This window comes from Pinus tabuliformis, chromosome 9 (genome assembly GCF_031772625.1).
Source record: "Pinus tabuliformis cultivar Carrire ecotype Pingquan chromosome 9, CPIR1, whole genome shotgun sequence".
NCBI classification, from domain to species: domain Eukaryota; kingdom Viridiplantae; phylum Streptophyta; class Pinopsida; order Pinales; family Pinaceae; genus Pinus; species Pinus tabuliformis.
Window position 1 is genome coordinate 1935818307 of NC_142307.1, and position 18272 is coordinate 1935836578.

The 18272-nt window shown below is 37.2% G+C and overlaps 1 protein-coding gene across 1 annotated transcript; it reads left to right on the forward strand.

Annotated features, from left to right (window-relative positions):
• Nucleotides 1–2685: 2685 nt before the first annotated feature.
• LOC149156708 (UDP-rhamnose/UDP-galactose transporter 1-like) lies at nt 2686–17377 on the forward strand. The gene is made up of 5 exons (XM_089438436.1): nt 2686–3172; nt 3288–3472; nt 3611–3811; nt 16080–16241; nt 16386–17377. The coding sequence occupies exons 1-5, from the start codon at nt 3046–3048 to the stop codon at nt 16755–16757; spliced, it is 1047 nt and encodes a 348-aa protein (XP_089294562.1). The 5' UTR covers nt 2686–3045; the 3' UTR covers nt 16758–17377.
• The last annotated feature ends 895 nt before the right edge of the window (nt 17378–18272 follow it).

An 18272-nucleotide genomic window follows, 5' to 3' on the forward strand; every position in this document is an offset into this window, starting at 1 on the left:
GAGAGCTCTCGAACGTTGAACTTGTTCCTCTAATAGCTCCACCCAACGATGTTGAACTAGCGCTATGGAGCCACATAACACATGCTTTGCATCCATAGATTTTGTCTTTGCCTTGGTTCACATAGGAGGAGGATCATGAAGAGATTTTCCTTTATGACCTTAGTGTTGTACCATGAAACCAAAAAGCCATAAGTTTTCCTAGACATGTGAGAGATTGACAGTGGTTGACCCTACTATTCACATAGTTGAGAGGAGTTAAGGAAGAAAATATAGTTAGTTGTCCTCGATAGCCTCCCAAAATCCTTCTAATGAGATTTTAATTAACCACCTGATCACAGAGAGTGGGTAGGATTCCATTCTGATTCACCACTTTGCTCTCCCTTGTTTTCCATTCATCCCAATGATTCCAAGCATTGTTGTCAACTCCCACAACCTGCTCCTATATTGAAACACCATGTACATCATCGTTACTAAGTCCTCAAGCTATATATTCCCCTTGCATGTTTATATGATTGTTGTTTGTGGTGTGTAGGGGTACAAGAGTGAAGCTCAAGGTCCCATACTTGGAGCACACGTTAACCAAGGTGGAGGGATTGTCACTAACTTTGGGTTCTCCTTGAGTCTTCTTGCCACCCAGCTTGGGGATAAGTTTACAAGCCTCTTACTATCAAGAAAACTACTACCTTACCTACATCTATATCTAATCTAATTGGTAGGTTCACTACTCAATGGAAGTAAAACAAAAACTTAAATCTAAACATGTTAACCTAAGGGAGAGTCTACTCGAGCTATCTCTAGATTATCTGCTTCTTCCTTCAGAGTCTTGGAAGTCCAAGTTCGTAATCCTTTTAGCCAATAGAGACACCTTATTGTCCAATTTTTTGACTTGCAATTAAAGGGCATCAATGCATAACATAATTTCTTATCAAGCTTCTTTTTTCTCCACCACTACCTTTTCCACGATTGTCTTTATTTGCTAATAAATATCAACTATTTGTAGATATTTGTTATAGCGACCTCGACTGGTACCAATATCAGGGGTCCATTGTCCCACATTTTCTTTGATCTCTTCATCTTGGATGAATTACTTCTTTGCCCTGACTTTTGTTTATATCGTATTGATTTCATTTCTATCTACCCGTGGAGTTTGTTCCTAATATATTGTTGTTGAGTTCTCCATGTTTTGTTGTGCTTGAGTTTATGAATGACCCCGACACCCAAGACGAACATAGCCACCCTAACTAGTTCTGATATGAGGCATGGCGAGGGGAGGAAGGACCACTAATAAAGAAACCAGACTCCAATAGAGATGGCTGCAAGGGGAATGCATGAAGTTGATGAAGACAATCAATCATCTAAATGAGTGGGAGGGAAGTGAATGGGAGGGAAGAGACTATGAAGGGGGGATGGCCCTCCTAGAAGGGAGGATCCATATAAGGATGACAAACATACCAAACTTTTGTAGAAATAGGATATAGAGTAAACACAATCAACTAACCAAGTTAGTCGACCCATTGGAGAAATGGAAATAAACAGATTAACATGGTAGCCGACACTTTCAGACTAGAGATATAGAGACCAAGAAGAAGCCAAAACAAGAAAATCTTGTGTGGGCTAGTAACTTCTACTTACACAGAATTGCAAGGTTAACTGGGGGGGGTGAGCGAAGGTATCACATTCCTTTATGTAGAGAGAATTAGGAATCATGTCAAGCACCATTGTGGATAATTGAGGCAGTGAGGGGGACTTGTAATCATGATAAAGTCCACGAGGAAACAATTATTACAAAAAGACATTAAACCTTACACAACCTCTGTTAATACTTGGGGTGTACTGTATGCAAAGTATAGTCTAAGGTGACACCACCTATCTAAGCTTATGTGGATATGTAGAAAGTCAACATCGACTAAAGATCATAAAACTATCTAAATACAACCCATCCAACGAAAAAACTGTTTAATTTAATTATATTTTATAATTAGTTTATTATTTAATAAAAATAATTAAAAACAAAAAAATATAAAATAAAACATCCGAAAATATTTTGCTCTCCCAAAAATTTTAAATTTAACAAAAATCTTAAAAAAGGTAAAAACATAAGTTTTAAACTTAAAAAAAAATTTAAATTTAACAAAAATCTTTTTATTTAAGTAAAAACACAGTTATAAGTTTTAAACTTAAAACAAAATCTTTAAAATAATTCTAAACTCTATTAAAGGAAAGTAGAATCATAAATACAACAAAAATCACATTGGAATCATCGTTAAAAATGTAAAATTTTAAATAACTTTTAGCCTAGTATGGCTGTATGTTCTAATCAACCAGCAACGCGTACCAAAAGATCGACCCTACTTCTACAATCATGAAAATGAAGAGCGACCGGGCCCAAAAGACTGGTCCACTTCCACCGGAAACAATTAGAAAACGCTTTACAGAGAATAATTAACAAAGATAGGTATGTCTGCACCGAACAATTACAAAAATGATCAGCAAGAAAAATGGGGAGATTTTCATCAAAACAAAACGTTGAGAAAATTAAATTATAACCACAAGTCTCTAAATATAAAATTAACGAGGAAATTTTCATCAAAACTGAAAACAAAACGTTGAGAAAATTAAATTATAACCACAAGTATCTAAATATAAAATTAACGAGGATGCAACGAACCTTGTAAAATAAAAGTGCGGTCAAAATAAGGTATTGTATTTAAATCATGGATGGAGCTTGACAGGAAAAGGTGTTATCAAATCGAAATGGGCAGTTGATTTTAGGTATGTAATCCCATTTTACAGGGAAACATAACGCGTTGATTGAATGTTTGTGTGACCGAGGCCATTACCTCGATCCATCAGCCATCAGGGTATGCTCCATTTCACTTAGATTTATATATTCAGCCCTTCATTAGTTTCCCACTCCTCGATCCATCAGCCATCAGGGTGTGCCCCATTTCTTTTAGATTTATATATTCAGCCCTCCATACATTACCCACTTCTAATTTCGAAGGCCAGCCATTTGGAATTAGAGGTCTGTTGGTTTTGTTGAAGATGGCTTCAGAGAAGAAAGCAGCAGTATCCGACATAGGAGCATGGGCTATGAATGTCATAAGCTCAGTGGGGATTATCATGGCCAATAAGCAAGTCATGTCCAGATATGGGTATGACTTCAGATTCGGTAAGCAATAAAACCTATTTGTGAAATCATTGTTCGGTCACAGATCTACATTTCTTGCATGGATTTATGCATTTGTGTTTCAGTTCTCTGATTTTTGCCATTTCTGTTGATACAGCTACAACATTAACTGCTTTCCACTTCACTCTGACTGCATTGGTGGGATTTGTGTCAAATGCTACTGGGTATTCTGCTGCCAAGGAAGTGCCTTTGTGGGAATTGCTCTGGTTCTCTGTTGTTGCCAATACATCTATTGTGGGGATGAACCTGAGTCTCATGTTAAACTCAGTCGGATTTTATCAGGTGAGAATATGCTCAGCCGGTTTAATGAAGTCAGAATTTTTTTCAATCCGCTGCCTTTGTAGATCTGCGTTAGCTTGTTTCAGCATTAGATCTGTGAAATTATTTCTTATCTTGGGCTTCTGGGTTTTTTGGGTACAGATTTCAAAGTTGAGCATGATTCCTGTGGTTTGTGTGATGGAATGGGTTCTTCACAACAAGAAATATACCAGAGAGGTCAAGGCAGCTGTGGTTGTTGTGGTTATTGGTGTTGGTGTCTGCACCGTCACAGATGTGAAGGTCAATCTCAAAGGGTTTGTGTGTGCTGCGGTGGCTGTGTTATGTACCTCATTGCAACAAATTGTAAGGTTCCTCCGCCTTTTTATCTGAAGAACATGAATCTTCTTTTCATTTCTTCCTTGACATCATCAAAATTTAGTGGGTTTAGTGTAGCTCTTCATGTCTTTTTCATATTTATACCAGATCTTGAAAGTTAAGTTAAAAACTGTTGGTTTAAGATAATTGCCGAAGTTCCCTTCGCGTTCTCCTCCTGCCAATACATTGTTATATTACTTACTAATCAATTATATATTCTAGGATTGGGGGTTAACATGTCCAATCCCCAAAATTCGTTAGGCTTATTTCTAGTTCCTTTCGGTTCCCATTTCTTGTTATGTTTCCCATTTTCGTTTCTGGTAACATAGGTAGCTACAGCCTTCTCGTATTACAAGTAGGTATGCTGCATCTTAATAATGACCTTAACCTTCCATTTTACCCAAATAGATGTCTGCAATTCCCATATTCTGGAGATAAATTATACTACGGTCTACTGAAGTCTGAAACAGACTGTAATTGCAATCTATATTTGTCACCTAAAACAGCCATTAGGGAACGTAGTCTTATTAATTTTGTTCAAAATTGGTTACATCTGTTCACAGCTTTGCAAACACAGAATGATCCTGGTTTAAAGGGAAAGGTATCCATCTGGTTTTTGTCATAAGTTATATGGATTTGTTTTAGGAGATGCCTTGGCATTCTCATTTTGTATTGGCACTTGATGTACTGTCCTAGTTCCTTTGATCTCTTTTGTGGTCTTTAATTGAACATTAATATTTTCAACAGATATTTCAAAAGGATGGTGCCTGTAGATGTCCGTCTTAGTTATAAAAGTTCTGTTTTTTTTAAAGGGGCAATATACAACAAAGGTTCTTCGAGATCATAGTTTTAGCTTGAGGGCATACTAGAAGATATTATGGATTCAGTTTTACTAAACCCTTTGATCTACTGCATTTGATACAATGTAAAATATCAAGGCTTCTATCTAGTGATTTTATCAGTTATATGAATATCAATGAGGATTCCGATTAATTTAATGAGTATGTTACCCGATATTCTGAGGACCCTCTGTTGTCTTTTGAAAATTAATGCTTTATTATTCACATTAAAGTTCAGAAGCAGATCTTACCATGATAAATATTATGGTTCATGATACATATGAAAGATTCGTATTTATTTCATTGCCAACTATTCACATATATAGTCATTTATGTAGTTCATTCCCTTCTGATGATTTACTTTCCACATAACCTTAGCATATGGCCATTGAAATCATTTTCAACACTATAGTTCACATCTACTTTTCTTTGTACTTTTGGCTGTTAGTATTTCAAGGTTAATGTGTTTTTTTTTTAAATGCTAAAACTAAATTAGGGGGGAATCCCTAGAATGCAACCTCCCCTCTTGATTTAAGTGGAATAAGGACAAGATGTATGGCGTACATCTACTTGTCTTTGTGCATTTTTTAAATGTGAAAACTAAAATATGGGGAATCCCTAGAATGTCAACCTTCCATCTAGATCTGCGTGCAATTAAGACAAGATGCATTATTGTTTTTCGCACAGGCTTTCAGATTCCAAAGTTGGCTACTGTTCACTGTTATCAAAAACACCCCTTGGGGGTTGTTCTTATTCAAACTGATAACCTTGCTAGGTAGTAGCTGTTAATTTTTGGTATGTTCCACGCTTAAGAGCAATTTACTTCAATTTTCTTGTTAGCCCAGTATCAATGTCCAGTTTAGCAATCACATTAGCATGATAGTAAAATGCAGATAGAACATAAACATAAACAGTAGAAGACAAGCCAAGACAAGAGGACACAAGATGTGGCACCAGCCAGGGACAAACCCCAATGTGGGGAAACCCTTGATCAAATCTTCTTTAGTCTTCAATAGTTCAGCAGAGAGATAGAGATAGAGTACAATGATTTAAAGTCAATACTGACTTGCCAAATAGGAGATCTGACATCAGAGATCTTAACCATGAAGATGACTCAATGAAATTACAGTTCTGGCACCAAGGGCTGAAGATTTCTATACAGCAGATGTTAGCCCTAAAACTGCTACCAATCACCCAGAGTACTGCGGCTTTCCTTCCACAAGACCCTCCTTCATTCGCTGCATCACTGGTTATATCAAAGCTGCAAATCTGGCACCCTTTACATGCTCCAAGGACTGGTGTCTTTTCTCAGCAAACCTGGTCACTGGTTAGGGCACAAACTCCGACTGCTACAGCACCCTATTCACACGCAACAGACCTCCTATTGACTGCGGCTTTCCTTCACACAGTCCCTCCAACCATATGCTGCCCTTTAACCTTCTCCTAGGCTTCAAAACAGCCTCTTGATCAGGCATAATAGACTGCGGTATTGTCTCCCTTCCTAGCTGCTGTCAAACGCTGGAATATAAGGCTAGAACCAGCCCCTATACTCACCCAACAGCCCACTAAAAGGGCTCAGTTCATCCGCAATGTCTTCTGTGCAATCTGCTGCCCAAGACAGAGATGAACCTTGCCACAAATGCCCTTACAAACAGCCCAGAAGTAGACTCCTGTAATGTGGCCTTAATGCTGGTTCATTTGCACTTCAAAACAGTCATGAGAATGACCCTAACGTTCTTCCCTTCTTCGCTTAAGTTGCCCTAACCCGTGGCCCTAAAACAGAGACCCTTCTCCTTGCCTTAAGGTTCCTTCTCTTGCTGCGGATTAGGGCTTCTTTCTGCTGCGGCTAGGGCCTTCTCTTGCTGCGGATTAGAGCCTCCTTGACTGCGGCTAGATATCTCTTCAAGACTGTGGCTAGGGCTTCTTAGATCTGTGGCCCAATCTCCTTCATGACTGCGGCTAGTTGACCTTCCTTTCCACTATGTCCTCCTTGTGAGAGGACAAACCCAAACGAGTGGAGAGAGAGAGATCATGAGTGATGTGTGTCTCAAATGACTTGAGGTATCCTCTATTTAAATGCAACATTGAGGTTGAGCTGGGGGTAATTTGCTTGCTGGCCGACCTTGACAAATTGTCAAATAATATAAATAAATTTATATCTCCATAAATACATATCGGAATTGGATGATCTTTAGATCAAATCCTACACCTTTCAAAGAGAGGAATCCAAGAAAAATATCAGCTGCCAAAAATAAGGTGACCCACATGGACTTTGGCCCTAGTTGCCAATTTAAACAGTATCAGATCAGCAAACCACAGATCCCCATGTGAAATGCAGCAATAAAACTATTAACAGTTGACTTAAGAAACCCTCACAAAATGGAAGAAATATTCATTCATTTATTCGTTTCTAAAGGTTTCATGACAGAGTCACAAATCCTGAAACTTGAAAGTTTTCGAAGGTCCTGTATAGTCCTGGGCGAGGAGTATTTTGATGCCCTTACATGCTTAAACACAACAAAATTTCAGAATAAACAAAACTAAAATCTGATCATAATAGTTCAATATTTATCTGCACTTGTCAGTTGGGTAAGCACTGGAGACGTCATGAAGAGGCATACCATGGGGACACTGCCAACAATCCATGGGTTCAGAGAATGAATATTTGCTTCTGCATCAATGTTTATGATGTTCATGTAAGTGAACGGATTGTTGCTAAATCTCTGACTTCTTGCTGGAGTAAATCGACTGCTAAGCTGGTCAATCTTAATTGAATGCCAGATAGTTGCTTCAGTTGGCACGTAAAGCTGTAGCGCATATCTCCCTTTTATTTTGTTCATGAAAGCCATTCAAGATGGGCAGAGCTACTATGTAATACCCAACGAAATTGAATCCTCTGCTGTAAGGGGCATATCATCATTACCCTTTGAACATTAATGCTGCACCTTTGAAAATCTTCAGTCAAATCTATCCCATGAGCAAGGTGAGCCTGGAATCCAATAAGGCAAAGATCTTATCATGCTGTGATTAATGTTCTGCAGCTTTCAGGCAGTGGTGGAATGATGTTGCAAATATAGCAGAGAAAGCAGTAAGAAAAGCGAAGCGTCAGCCCAAAGGATCTTCAGTTCTCCATAAACAACAAAAGAAATATCATAATAGGAATTGGGGAAAGATAGATTTGTAGGATATCTGCTCATGTTGAGTGCCAAAGGGAAAGCAGGCATCATGGGGAACTCTCACAGGAAAGGCAAGAGGGCAGCATGAGACAAAATCTTTTAATCTTTGAAAATCTGTGGCCAAAAGGAGGGAACATTGCCTCTTTTTGATAGATCTTTCAAATGCATGACAAGTAGTGCCCCCTGCCTTTAAAATCCTGTGTGGTCAACACCCTGCCCATCACTGAGTTCTGACATCATTCTGCCATGTAATCAATTCGTGCACCCAGAAAAAGCTGCAGAGAAGCTCTTAAACAGGACTACTCGTGGAATGGAACAGATGGTGCATCCAAATACAATTTGAACACAACACATCCAGTATTTATTAAAATTCAAACAATGAGAAAGTGAAAAAGGGACAAAAGGAATTGTTAATCAAAGAGTTGGCCTGCTACAGGGAAACAAAGCATTGATTGAAACAAAATAGAGGGTTGTTTCAAGAAATAGATACCTCACAAGGTTCGTATGCTCTAGAGATATTGCGAAGAAACCTTGCCCTCAAAACAACCTTTTTGATGTTGCCTTTAGTAAGCTATAACTTTAATACATCTACTTCTTCTATGAGACGTTATAAAACTGCCCTAACTGCTGCTAGCTGTTTGTCCACCTGTACAGCCATGTGGACACCTAGACTCCTACATGAATGCTTAGGTGGATGCAGGTTGTCAACTCAACGCTCCAATTTTAGGCTGTATCCACACTTATATACTTTTTCTTTATATTGAATTGTACAAGACTGGCATTTAATACAAGAAAGTTCCTTTCTAAAAGTATCTGTTCTCGTGCTTTCTGAAATATAAAGTGGGAGTTATCATTTATTTCAGGGCTTTTGTTAATTTAAATTTCCTTTACCTTGAGGGTTTGTAAGGTAAAGGAAATTCCCCCCCTGATTAGATTTAGAACAACTAGGATAGGGCTGCTTTTCCAGCATCGATCATAGGTTTCAAAACATATTGATTCAGTGAGATTCATCCAACGTAGGTGCCTCATTCGAATTGTCCATCTCCAAAAGGACACTTGCTTCAGCCCTCATCTAATTCTATGACCTTAATGGTAGACACTAGTTTCCAGGTTCCTTCCCCAAAGTTGCTAGTTTTTAACTTATGCGTGCTTTATCTACTTATGGACCCAAATTTGTTTTCATTGACTCAATCCATAGGTCATAGGAAAATATAAGGACTCTTCCCTGCTGTTGGAATGAACCAACCCAAAGCAAGAGGAGTTAAAGAGATAACAAGCTCTTTTGCTTCTGGATAGATCACCCAAGGCTTATTCTGGGTGTTAACAAGCTCCTACCTGGATGCTTGTTGAGATACAAATTGTCTACCTAACAACATAAAGGAAGCCTCGGTATGTTATTCAAACCAACTTTGCAAGTTTTTGAGCTGTAGTTGAACTCCTTCCTGTAAAGTTTGTTTGAAGAGCAATTTTGAGGGTTTAGACTCTAGAGTGTCATTGCATTACATATTTATTTAAATGGAAATTTGCATCAGGATCTAATTATGCCTTACCTTCCAATATTCTTACCTCCTGGAGAATATTGGTAATGCATAAATTCAATATGGAGATGATGAAGATGAAGACATTAATTTATTTAATGAAACTTAAAGTGATTTTTGTTGATGCTGATTTATAGATTCTGGGGATTAGACACTCATTTTGTATATACTGTTTAGCCGCGATGTCTTAGTATTGATAAAAGTTCAATCATTTTAGTCATGTTGCCAAAATTATGAATGGTATCTTCTACGCTTAATGATATTTGTTTTGCATATATGTTTCATATAAGCATTTTTCTATATGTTGTATCTAATTTTATGGAATCTGAGTCCCTAAACAATTACAAAGTCTCAGACTACATTGATATGAGTTGTAAACCTTATCTGTAGATGAGGTGTTGTCATGATCTGTTGATGAGTTCTCAAGGAGATCTAGATGTCAAAGTGGTTATGCATTATAAATTGATATCATGAGATCAATACAATGAGAAGACTATGGCTTAGAGCATTTTCCACCAATTGCTTGTGCTAATTTTTAACATGGTATCTAATACCCCCCCTCCCCAATCACAAGGCTAGATAATTGTATCATTAACAATAACTTGTATCGTCTTCAATCTAAAATTGCTGAGTTGAGCTTTAATGAAGATATGCTTGGAAAACTGCCAATATTTGGATGTTGAATAATTCATCTAGAAGTGAACAATTGCCATATTTAAACATTCTCATTCTTTTGATTAGCATCATAGTAGTGGATTTGAGATTTGAGAAGATCAATTGCTGTGCTGGAATTCCCAAATGTTGATTGGCATTTATGATTGATGGGACTTCAACGGTGGTCAAAGAACAGTTAAATGGCCTCCAATCAGCTCAATCAAATCAGCAATGAACCCAACCTTTTCAATAGGTTAAAGTCAGCCCAAAACAAAGATCAAAAATCAGTTAACTAAAGTCAACACCTTGTGGTTAAAGTCTGCAGTCTGCCTGCAGTCAAAGAAAATCTCGAAATCTGTGCCAGAATATGTGGCTTGCCCAAACAGAGTTTTTCCTGCAAAAATCATAGCGAAACTATCCCTAAAAGCCTTTGGTCAATGTTGTTCAAAGTCTCCTCAAAACAGAAAGTCAACATAGGTCAAATCAGCTCCAAGAAACTCGCATGTGTGGATGAATAGCTGCCTCAGATGTATGAACCAATCAGATGAGGAGAGAGAGATGTGTGAATGAATGTGCCAAATGAGGTTGAAGGTCTCTTCTATTTATGTCTAAGTTACCAGGATTCGGATACGGAAATGGATATGGATTCGCTAGTTTTTTGAAAATCCAAGATCCGGATATGACAAGGATATGTCAAGTACAAAAATATAATAATATTTTTAAAATTTCAAAAAACACTCAAAGTTCAAAAATCAAATCCATTTATAAATCACAAAATTTAGAATTGAAACCATTAGATATAAATATGAAGACTGAAACATTGAAATGATGCATCCCCTTTCACACAAAAAGGATAATATCATAAATGATAATAGTAAATACAAAAAAGAGTGTCTCATCCATGATCACTACTAATATCATAATGTGCAATAGGTTTAACTACATATCCTCAAATAGATCTACAATATCTTCTGCATATTGCAACTCTACATCATGAATAGATGTTGGGGGTCTTGGAATGTAGGAAGTTACATCAGTAGGCTCGACTGGTGGTGGAACAATATCCTCAAGTAGGTTGAGGTGAGTCATGGAATTCAATGTCAGGTTTAATTCAGAGATTGCAGGCTCCACATCCCACATCCTGTTAGGACCTTTTTATACTTTGGTTCAACATGTGATAAAAGACGGAGGTTGGAATGAGCATACACAAGATTCTCAGCGTTTGCCGCTTCCAACATGTTTCACTTCATTGAATGGATAAAGCCATATGTACTCCATTTCCTCTCAGTTGATGAGGAACTAGCAACTTGTGATAGCAACGTGGTGGCTAGCGTCGAGAGATGAATTCTATCCCCACCATAGAAGCCCCACCAAGTAATAGGATCAAGATGCCCTCGATTATCCATAACCACTGGATCTGAAAAGCTACCAGTAGATTGTACAAATCCTTCAAATTCTTGACGTACTTCCATTGCAACTCCCACATCTCTATAAATTTTCCTCAAAGTTGTCGTGTATCCTTGTACAACTTCAGAATCCTTGTTTGGCGTTGTTCTACCAGGTAAAGACAAAATTTTGGAATGATAATACTTGGGGTGCAATGCATAGGCCAAAATGTGTAATGGTGTGGTCATTTTGTTCCACCTTTCCGTAACTATGTCGTTCACTTCATAATAAAATGTTTCAAAAGGGTCATTTTCTCTTGCCTTGATACTTTCCCTTATCATGTCCAACACACTATCAATGTTTTCATAAACTTCCCGGAAGCAAGGTGTATCTGTGTTGAATGTCTTGATCAAGGTCAAGATTGGTTCAGTAAACCGCAAAAGGTATTGGACTTTGCCCACCATGCATCATCAAGAATGATGGACTTGATTTTTTGCTCTTTATCAGAAGTGGAAGTCCTCCATGATTCCCAAAGAGGGTCAATGACCATTGCTTGCAATGCTTGTCTCACCTCCACAAGCCTCTTTATGACAAGAGTGTGGGAGGCAAAACGAGTTTCATCAACCTACAAGTTTCAAAAAGTCAAATTTCAAATGAGAAATCATATATAAATTTGTAATTAAAATTTAAAATTAAGAATTTTCAAGTTCCAATACAAATAATATTGATTAAAAAAAGAGTACCTTCAGTAGCTCCAACTTTGTAAAACCTCTATATATGGCCTAGGACATTGAATGATTGGTTATGAACATTTGGATTTCTTTTGCTGCTACATATATTTCATTAATCCATTCAATATCACCAATCTTGGCAAGCATAAGGTTCAATTAATGTACTGCACATGGAGTCCAAAAGATGTGATCATATTGACCCTCCACAATCAAACTTGCAACTCTACAAACATGTGCATTGTCCATAATGACGTGGACAACATTATGTGGCCCCACACTTTCTATTGCATCAATAAGAATTGTGGATATGAAAGATGCAATTTTCTCTATTCCACTGCAATCAACAACCTTAAAAAACATTGCCGCTTGGGGGCATATTGCAATAACATTAATTAACGGGCGGTTTCTTTGGTCTCTCCATTCATCAGAAATGATGAACACGCCCATTTCTGCCCATGTATCCGAGATTGACTGTAGTTGTTTATCCACAAATTGTCTCTCTGATGCCAACAAAATAGTGCAGACCTTTTCATATCTAGGGCTCTTGTACTCTTTTGGCGCTTCATTAATTGCCTTAATTATTTGTTGCCAATAAGGAGAACGCATCAAATTGAATGCTAGCCCATTTGCATAGATGCAACGAGCTACATGTTTATCCACTGTGTTTCTACCAGGGTGATTGAAAGTTGCTTCAAGAAGGCCTAGAGTGGGCCTTTTATTAGTTGTGGTAGCAGGCCTAGATGGCAATGGAGGCCTAGTTGTAGAACTTTGCACAGGGTGTCTTCCCTTAGAAAGTTTTCTATCATCAGCGTCTTGCAAAAATGCATATAATTTTATTTTTCCAAGACTCAAACCTTGGCCAGGTTTGCCATTTGCATCTTTTGGCCCAGTGCATACTTGCACCCCTACACTCTGCTGTGATGGTTCCATAAGTTGTAGCCTTGTAGGGCATAGTGTGTGACTGACTGCATATAAAATTTAAATCATAATTTATTATCAATTATTTAAAATTTAAAATACATAAAATTAAAACTTGAATTTTTTAAAAAATGTTTAATGTTTAAAAAATGTTTAATTGTACACCTAAGAGTCCACTGTGCATTTCGATTGCAGGGACTTGAAAAATTTAAATCATAATTTATTATCAATTATTTAAAATTTAAAATACATAAAATTAAAACTTAAAAAATTTAAAAAACGTTTAATATTTAAAAAATGTTTAATTGTACACCTAAGAGTCTACTGTGCATTTCGATTGCAGGGATTTAAAAAATTAAAAAATGTTTAATGTACACCTAAAATTGCACTTTGCATTTCGACTGCAATCAAATTTTTTATTATATAATGCAAAAACAAACCTTCCACCCTTGTTCTGTCCTTGTCCCAGGTCCCTGTAAGCTCTCTCCGCCCCTGTAATTTGAATTGTTTTAACACCCTTGCGCTGTTGCTGTGGGGTCAACACTAGTTGCCTGCAGATGGAGAATGCCGGTTGCTGTGGAGTCAAGGTTGCTGTGCAGTGTGGAGTCGATAGTGGTTTCCTGGAGAACGCTGGAGAATGCCGGTTGCTGTGGGCCTGGGGTCATTTGCCTGGAGATTCGCCTTTGGAGAACCCTTGCTTGTCTGCTCAGTGCTCACTGCTGTGCGCTGTTGTGGCCAACAAAGTATAACAATGGACCACTTCGGTCAAAGTAAAAAATTAAAAACCCAAAAAAAACCTAAATTAGAAAACCCAGTTTTTTTATTAATTTGAAATTCGGCTTTGTGTTCAAGGGATCCATTTCTGAAAGTCGGGATCTGTTTCCAAAAAAGATGGATCTGCCACCTCGCTGTTTCTCAACCAGTTCAAGCCTGGATCAGATACATGGATACGTGGATCCTAGATCCTCGCATGCCGGATTGGTAACTTAGATTTATATATTGTGATGGAGGAGGGTCAATTTGATTAAAGAGACCCCAAGCTGACCTTGACCAAATGTGCACCTATGGGCTTGACATCAAAAACATATTTCTCCTTATCCAAAGTTAGTGCTTCTAGGGACAATTTTGTCCTCTTGAAAAGAGGAATATTGTCCAATAATCATATAGGGTAAATGAGCTGCCCAAAGTGGAATTTGGCCCTAGTTGCATATTTTAGCATATATCATATGGTCAATTCTCTAACAATGTTGGCACTTATTACCATAATATTTACTTCTTCAAGAAATCCCACACTCACAAACTGAACTTGTTTGGAGTAATCTGAGGTATGAAAGCTGTTTCTTTTATCATATTTATGCCTGGTCGATTTTTGTTGAATGCTAATTCTTCCCAAGGTATAACAAACATTTTGGAATTTTCTACTGCTGTTGTCATCATTTTGTGCTTCTTCTTGTGACTTATCTTCAATAAATGTTTCCTTCATCAATTGAAACAGGATGATTCCATTTCAACCATATTTTCTATTTCCTCTATATCATCCATCAAGGCATGTATTAACATCAACCATATGCATTATGTCTTGTGTGTCAAAAGTTGCATCAACCATTTATATGAGCTCATCTGTATCACATGTTACATCAATCTTTCCTGTTAGATCCTCTGTGTCACAACTTGCATCAGTCTTTTGCATGAGCTCATCTGTTTCACAAGTTGCAGATCTGGCTTAAAGCCTTTTCCACCGTTCACTTGTCTTGTCTTGCTTGTGTTAATTCTTAACAAAAAGTTCTCAAAGTTTTCCATATCCATATTTATATCATGGGAACAATCTTTCACTCAAGAAGATTGTCTGTAATATGTATACATATTTGACTGTTAGACCTTTAACCCCAATGAGTCATCCAATCTCTATATGGGTGTCCCTTAAAAGCTGGAGGAGGGGTAAAATTGATCATAGTTTTTTGTAGATTGGTGTTCAGTGAATTACTGGTCACCCTTTGGCTTATGTGAAGTGTAAATTCGAAATTATAATGGTTCCTGAGATATTACTTCTTTGTGATGTGCTGAAGCAACCATGAGAGAGCTTTTTCATCTCCAATCTGTATACGGTGGCTATGAAGGCTTGTAATTCGATATTTTACTGTGTTGGTGCTTTGTCTTTGGATACAGCTCTTTCTAAGATTACTTCCTTTGGCCTTTAACTCCAACCCCTTTTTCATACTCTATACAATTGTCTCTTTAACTACACTTTACTTGAGATTCTGACATAGGAGTAAAATTTATTGGACTTTTTTGTATATTGGCATCCAGTGAATTACTGGCCACCTTTTTGGCGTATGTGACATTTAATGGTTCTTGATAAATTACTTCTTTGTGGGTGCACTGAAGCTAACACCAGAGCCTTTTTCACCTGCTGTCTCTAAAGGATGGTGACGAAGATTTGTTAAGTTTATTGTGAGGAAAACATGAGTAGGTATATGCTAAAATGTTGTATTTAGAGGCATGTGAGGAAAGCATGAGTAGGTATATGCTAAAATGTTGTATTTAGAGGCATGATTAGACGTTATTTCATCACGTACCTATTCCTTATTTAAGGATGAGCTGAGGGACAAACAGAAAAAAGTGATTTATTTTTGTGTTACAATGAACACCGATTTAAACATGATTAGAATCCATTTCTCTAAATACAATCATACAAACGGTTTAACAGCAGTAGGAATTAAAATTATTTTCTTAACTCTTATGTTTGCTCTCCACTTCCAGAGATGATGTTAAAGTTCATCTTCTGATTTCTATTTCTAAGTTTTCTGCCTTTACGCTTCATTCCCATCCTTCGAACTTGGATTTCAAGAATTGGACAATCAGTAATACACTCACTGTGAGATCCAATTTTCATCTTTCCATTGATAATTTGTTTAATTGCTTGAATATGTTCCATGCCTGTAAATTCCATATTTTCCTGTGTCAGTTTTTGCCTTTGGATACTAATTCGTGATAAATTTGATTTCTTTTTGCAGTCAATTGGCTCCTTACAAAAGAAGTACAATGTTGGCTCTTTTGAACTCCTAAGCAAGACTGCTCCTATACAGGCTGCATCTCTTTTAGCATTTGGCCCTTTTGCAGATTATTATCTAAATGGGCGCAACTTATTAGAATACAAATTTTCATCTGGTGCAATTGTAAGTTTCTGCTAGCAACTATTTCGTCTATTACTGGGACCTCAAATTCAAATGGTTTTGTAATTATCTGCCTCATTGAAGACACAAGTGTTTGACTGACATGTGAAACATGAAATCTGAATATATCTATTGAACATTCTGCAGATTTTTATACTCCTTTCATGCATTCTAGCCGTGTTCTGCAACCTGAGCCAATATCTCTGCATTGGGCGATTCTCAGCAGTTTCATTTCAGGTTTTGGGCCACATGAAAACTGTTTGTGTCCTTATATTGGGTTGGCTGCTTTTTGATTCAGCATTGACTGCCAAAAATATAATGGGGATGTCTGTTGCTGTTATCGGCATGATAATCTATAGTTGGGCAGTGGAGGTTGCAAAACAAGCCACTGCAAAAAGCTTTTCCATGATGCCTGTGAAAGAAACTGATTTTACAGAGGAGGATGTCAGTCTACTAAAGAGTGGATTTGAGATCAATGGTACAAAAGATATTGAACTAGGTGGGGCAACAAAACAATAGTTTAGTCTTTATGACAATGGCATAGGTGAGACTGATATAAGGAATGCCCCAGCTGTTACAAGTCACTCTTTCCATCTATGGTTCACGTGGGAGAGCATGGGAGAACAATGATGATAGATGTTTATGAGATAGCTTGATGGTCTTCTTTGATTTTCAAACAGAGTTATAACGGCTACTTGAAGAGTGGCAGCGAGCTTCGTTGATGGTAAATTTTATTTATCTCAGACTATTGGAACAAAGGCCTTCCTCTGGAGTCTGTATATAGTCAAGAGATACAATCTTTTAGTTGCAATGAAATTTGTTTTTCTGTATTCTGAAGGAAATGCTGCTCATAATGCCCAAAAAGAGAGTAGCTGCTACATTGTACATGTCTAGTAATTTTTTTTTCCAAGACAGGTAGCATTGAGATGCATATTTTATCATGCCATCCCAGAATATTTAGCAAGTAAATGGCAACTGTGTGTAGGTTAACCCATTTCATGTCATTAGTATTGTTTTAAATTAATGTGACATCAAATCCATATTTTATTCTTTTCCTTGCAAACGGCCCGTTTGCAAGAAGCATTGTATTCTTTCTTCTAGGAAAGAGTTTTATTGAAGCAAATTGAACCTTTTGATTATTCATAGTCATATAGACACAATTTAGAAGTAATATTCTCTATTTGCTGATAAATCATTTGTGCACAAGTGTATCTTCCTAGCATGCCATCTCAAGAACATTTTTTGTTAAGCACTGTATAGTTTCTGTGATGGCACTGGCACACGTTTGTGAACATGATCATTTATTCAAGCCTTACCGCTGCAATTTATTAAACTGAAGGATCACTTTCGACTAATAAATGAAAGTATGTCTGGGTTCTGGGAAATCAAAGTTTTGGTTTCTCACACTTCTCTGTTCATGATTTTATATTATGTTAAAATCAAATTAAATAACCAGCAATCATGGAGTTTGGCTGTTTCTTAAGCTTGTGATCTACTTTAAGAAAATAGAGTTTGCTTACATCAACATAATCTGTAGAAATTCAGTGTCACGGATCAGCCTATGTGAAACAGCCCTGAATGATGAATAGAGAACTTGGAAGTATAAATTTGTGGAAATTGTTTGTTTTTGGGAGGTTGATTTGAGAAACAGATCCCGAAGAAGGTTTCACTGCATAACACAGATTTGCTTCAGCTTAGGTGTCAGGTCTGAGGACTTCACATAGTGTACCAAGGTCCAGTGGCAAATTTGTGTAAAATATTCAACCTTGGATTAAGTAGATTGTCTGTTGGAGAGATTGACCACATTGATTGATTATCCAGATCAGGGTCTATTGTTATTTCCATGGATATTAATTTTTAGAGCAGTAGAAATGCCTTTGTTAGGCTTTGCAAGAAGACTTCCCGAAGAAATGATCACAGAATGCGTTGGAATATATAGTTTGGTAAATCATTGAACAAATATAGTGTAAAATGTATCATTTTCTTATGTGGTCATAAGAAATGGCTAATTCTGGAGAAAAATGATATGTATGG

What these genes read in the sequence shown, in the direction of transcription:
- LOC149156708 (XM_089438436.1), top strand. Translation starts at nt 3,046, where the DNA reads ATGGCTTCAGAGAAGAAAGCAGCAGTATCCGACATAGGAGCATGGGCT. An exon ending in ACTCAGTCGGATTTTATCAG is followed by an intron (nt 3,473 to 3,610) that starts GTGAGAATATGC and finishes TTTTGGGTACAG; the next exon opens with ATTTCAAAGTTGAGCATGAT. An exon ending in GTACCTCATTGCAACAAATT is followed by an intron (nt 3,812 to 16,079) that starts GTAAGGTTCCTC and finishes TTCTTTTTGCAG; the next exon opens with TCAATTGGCTCCTTACAAAA.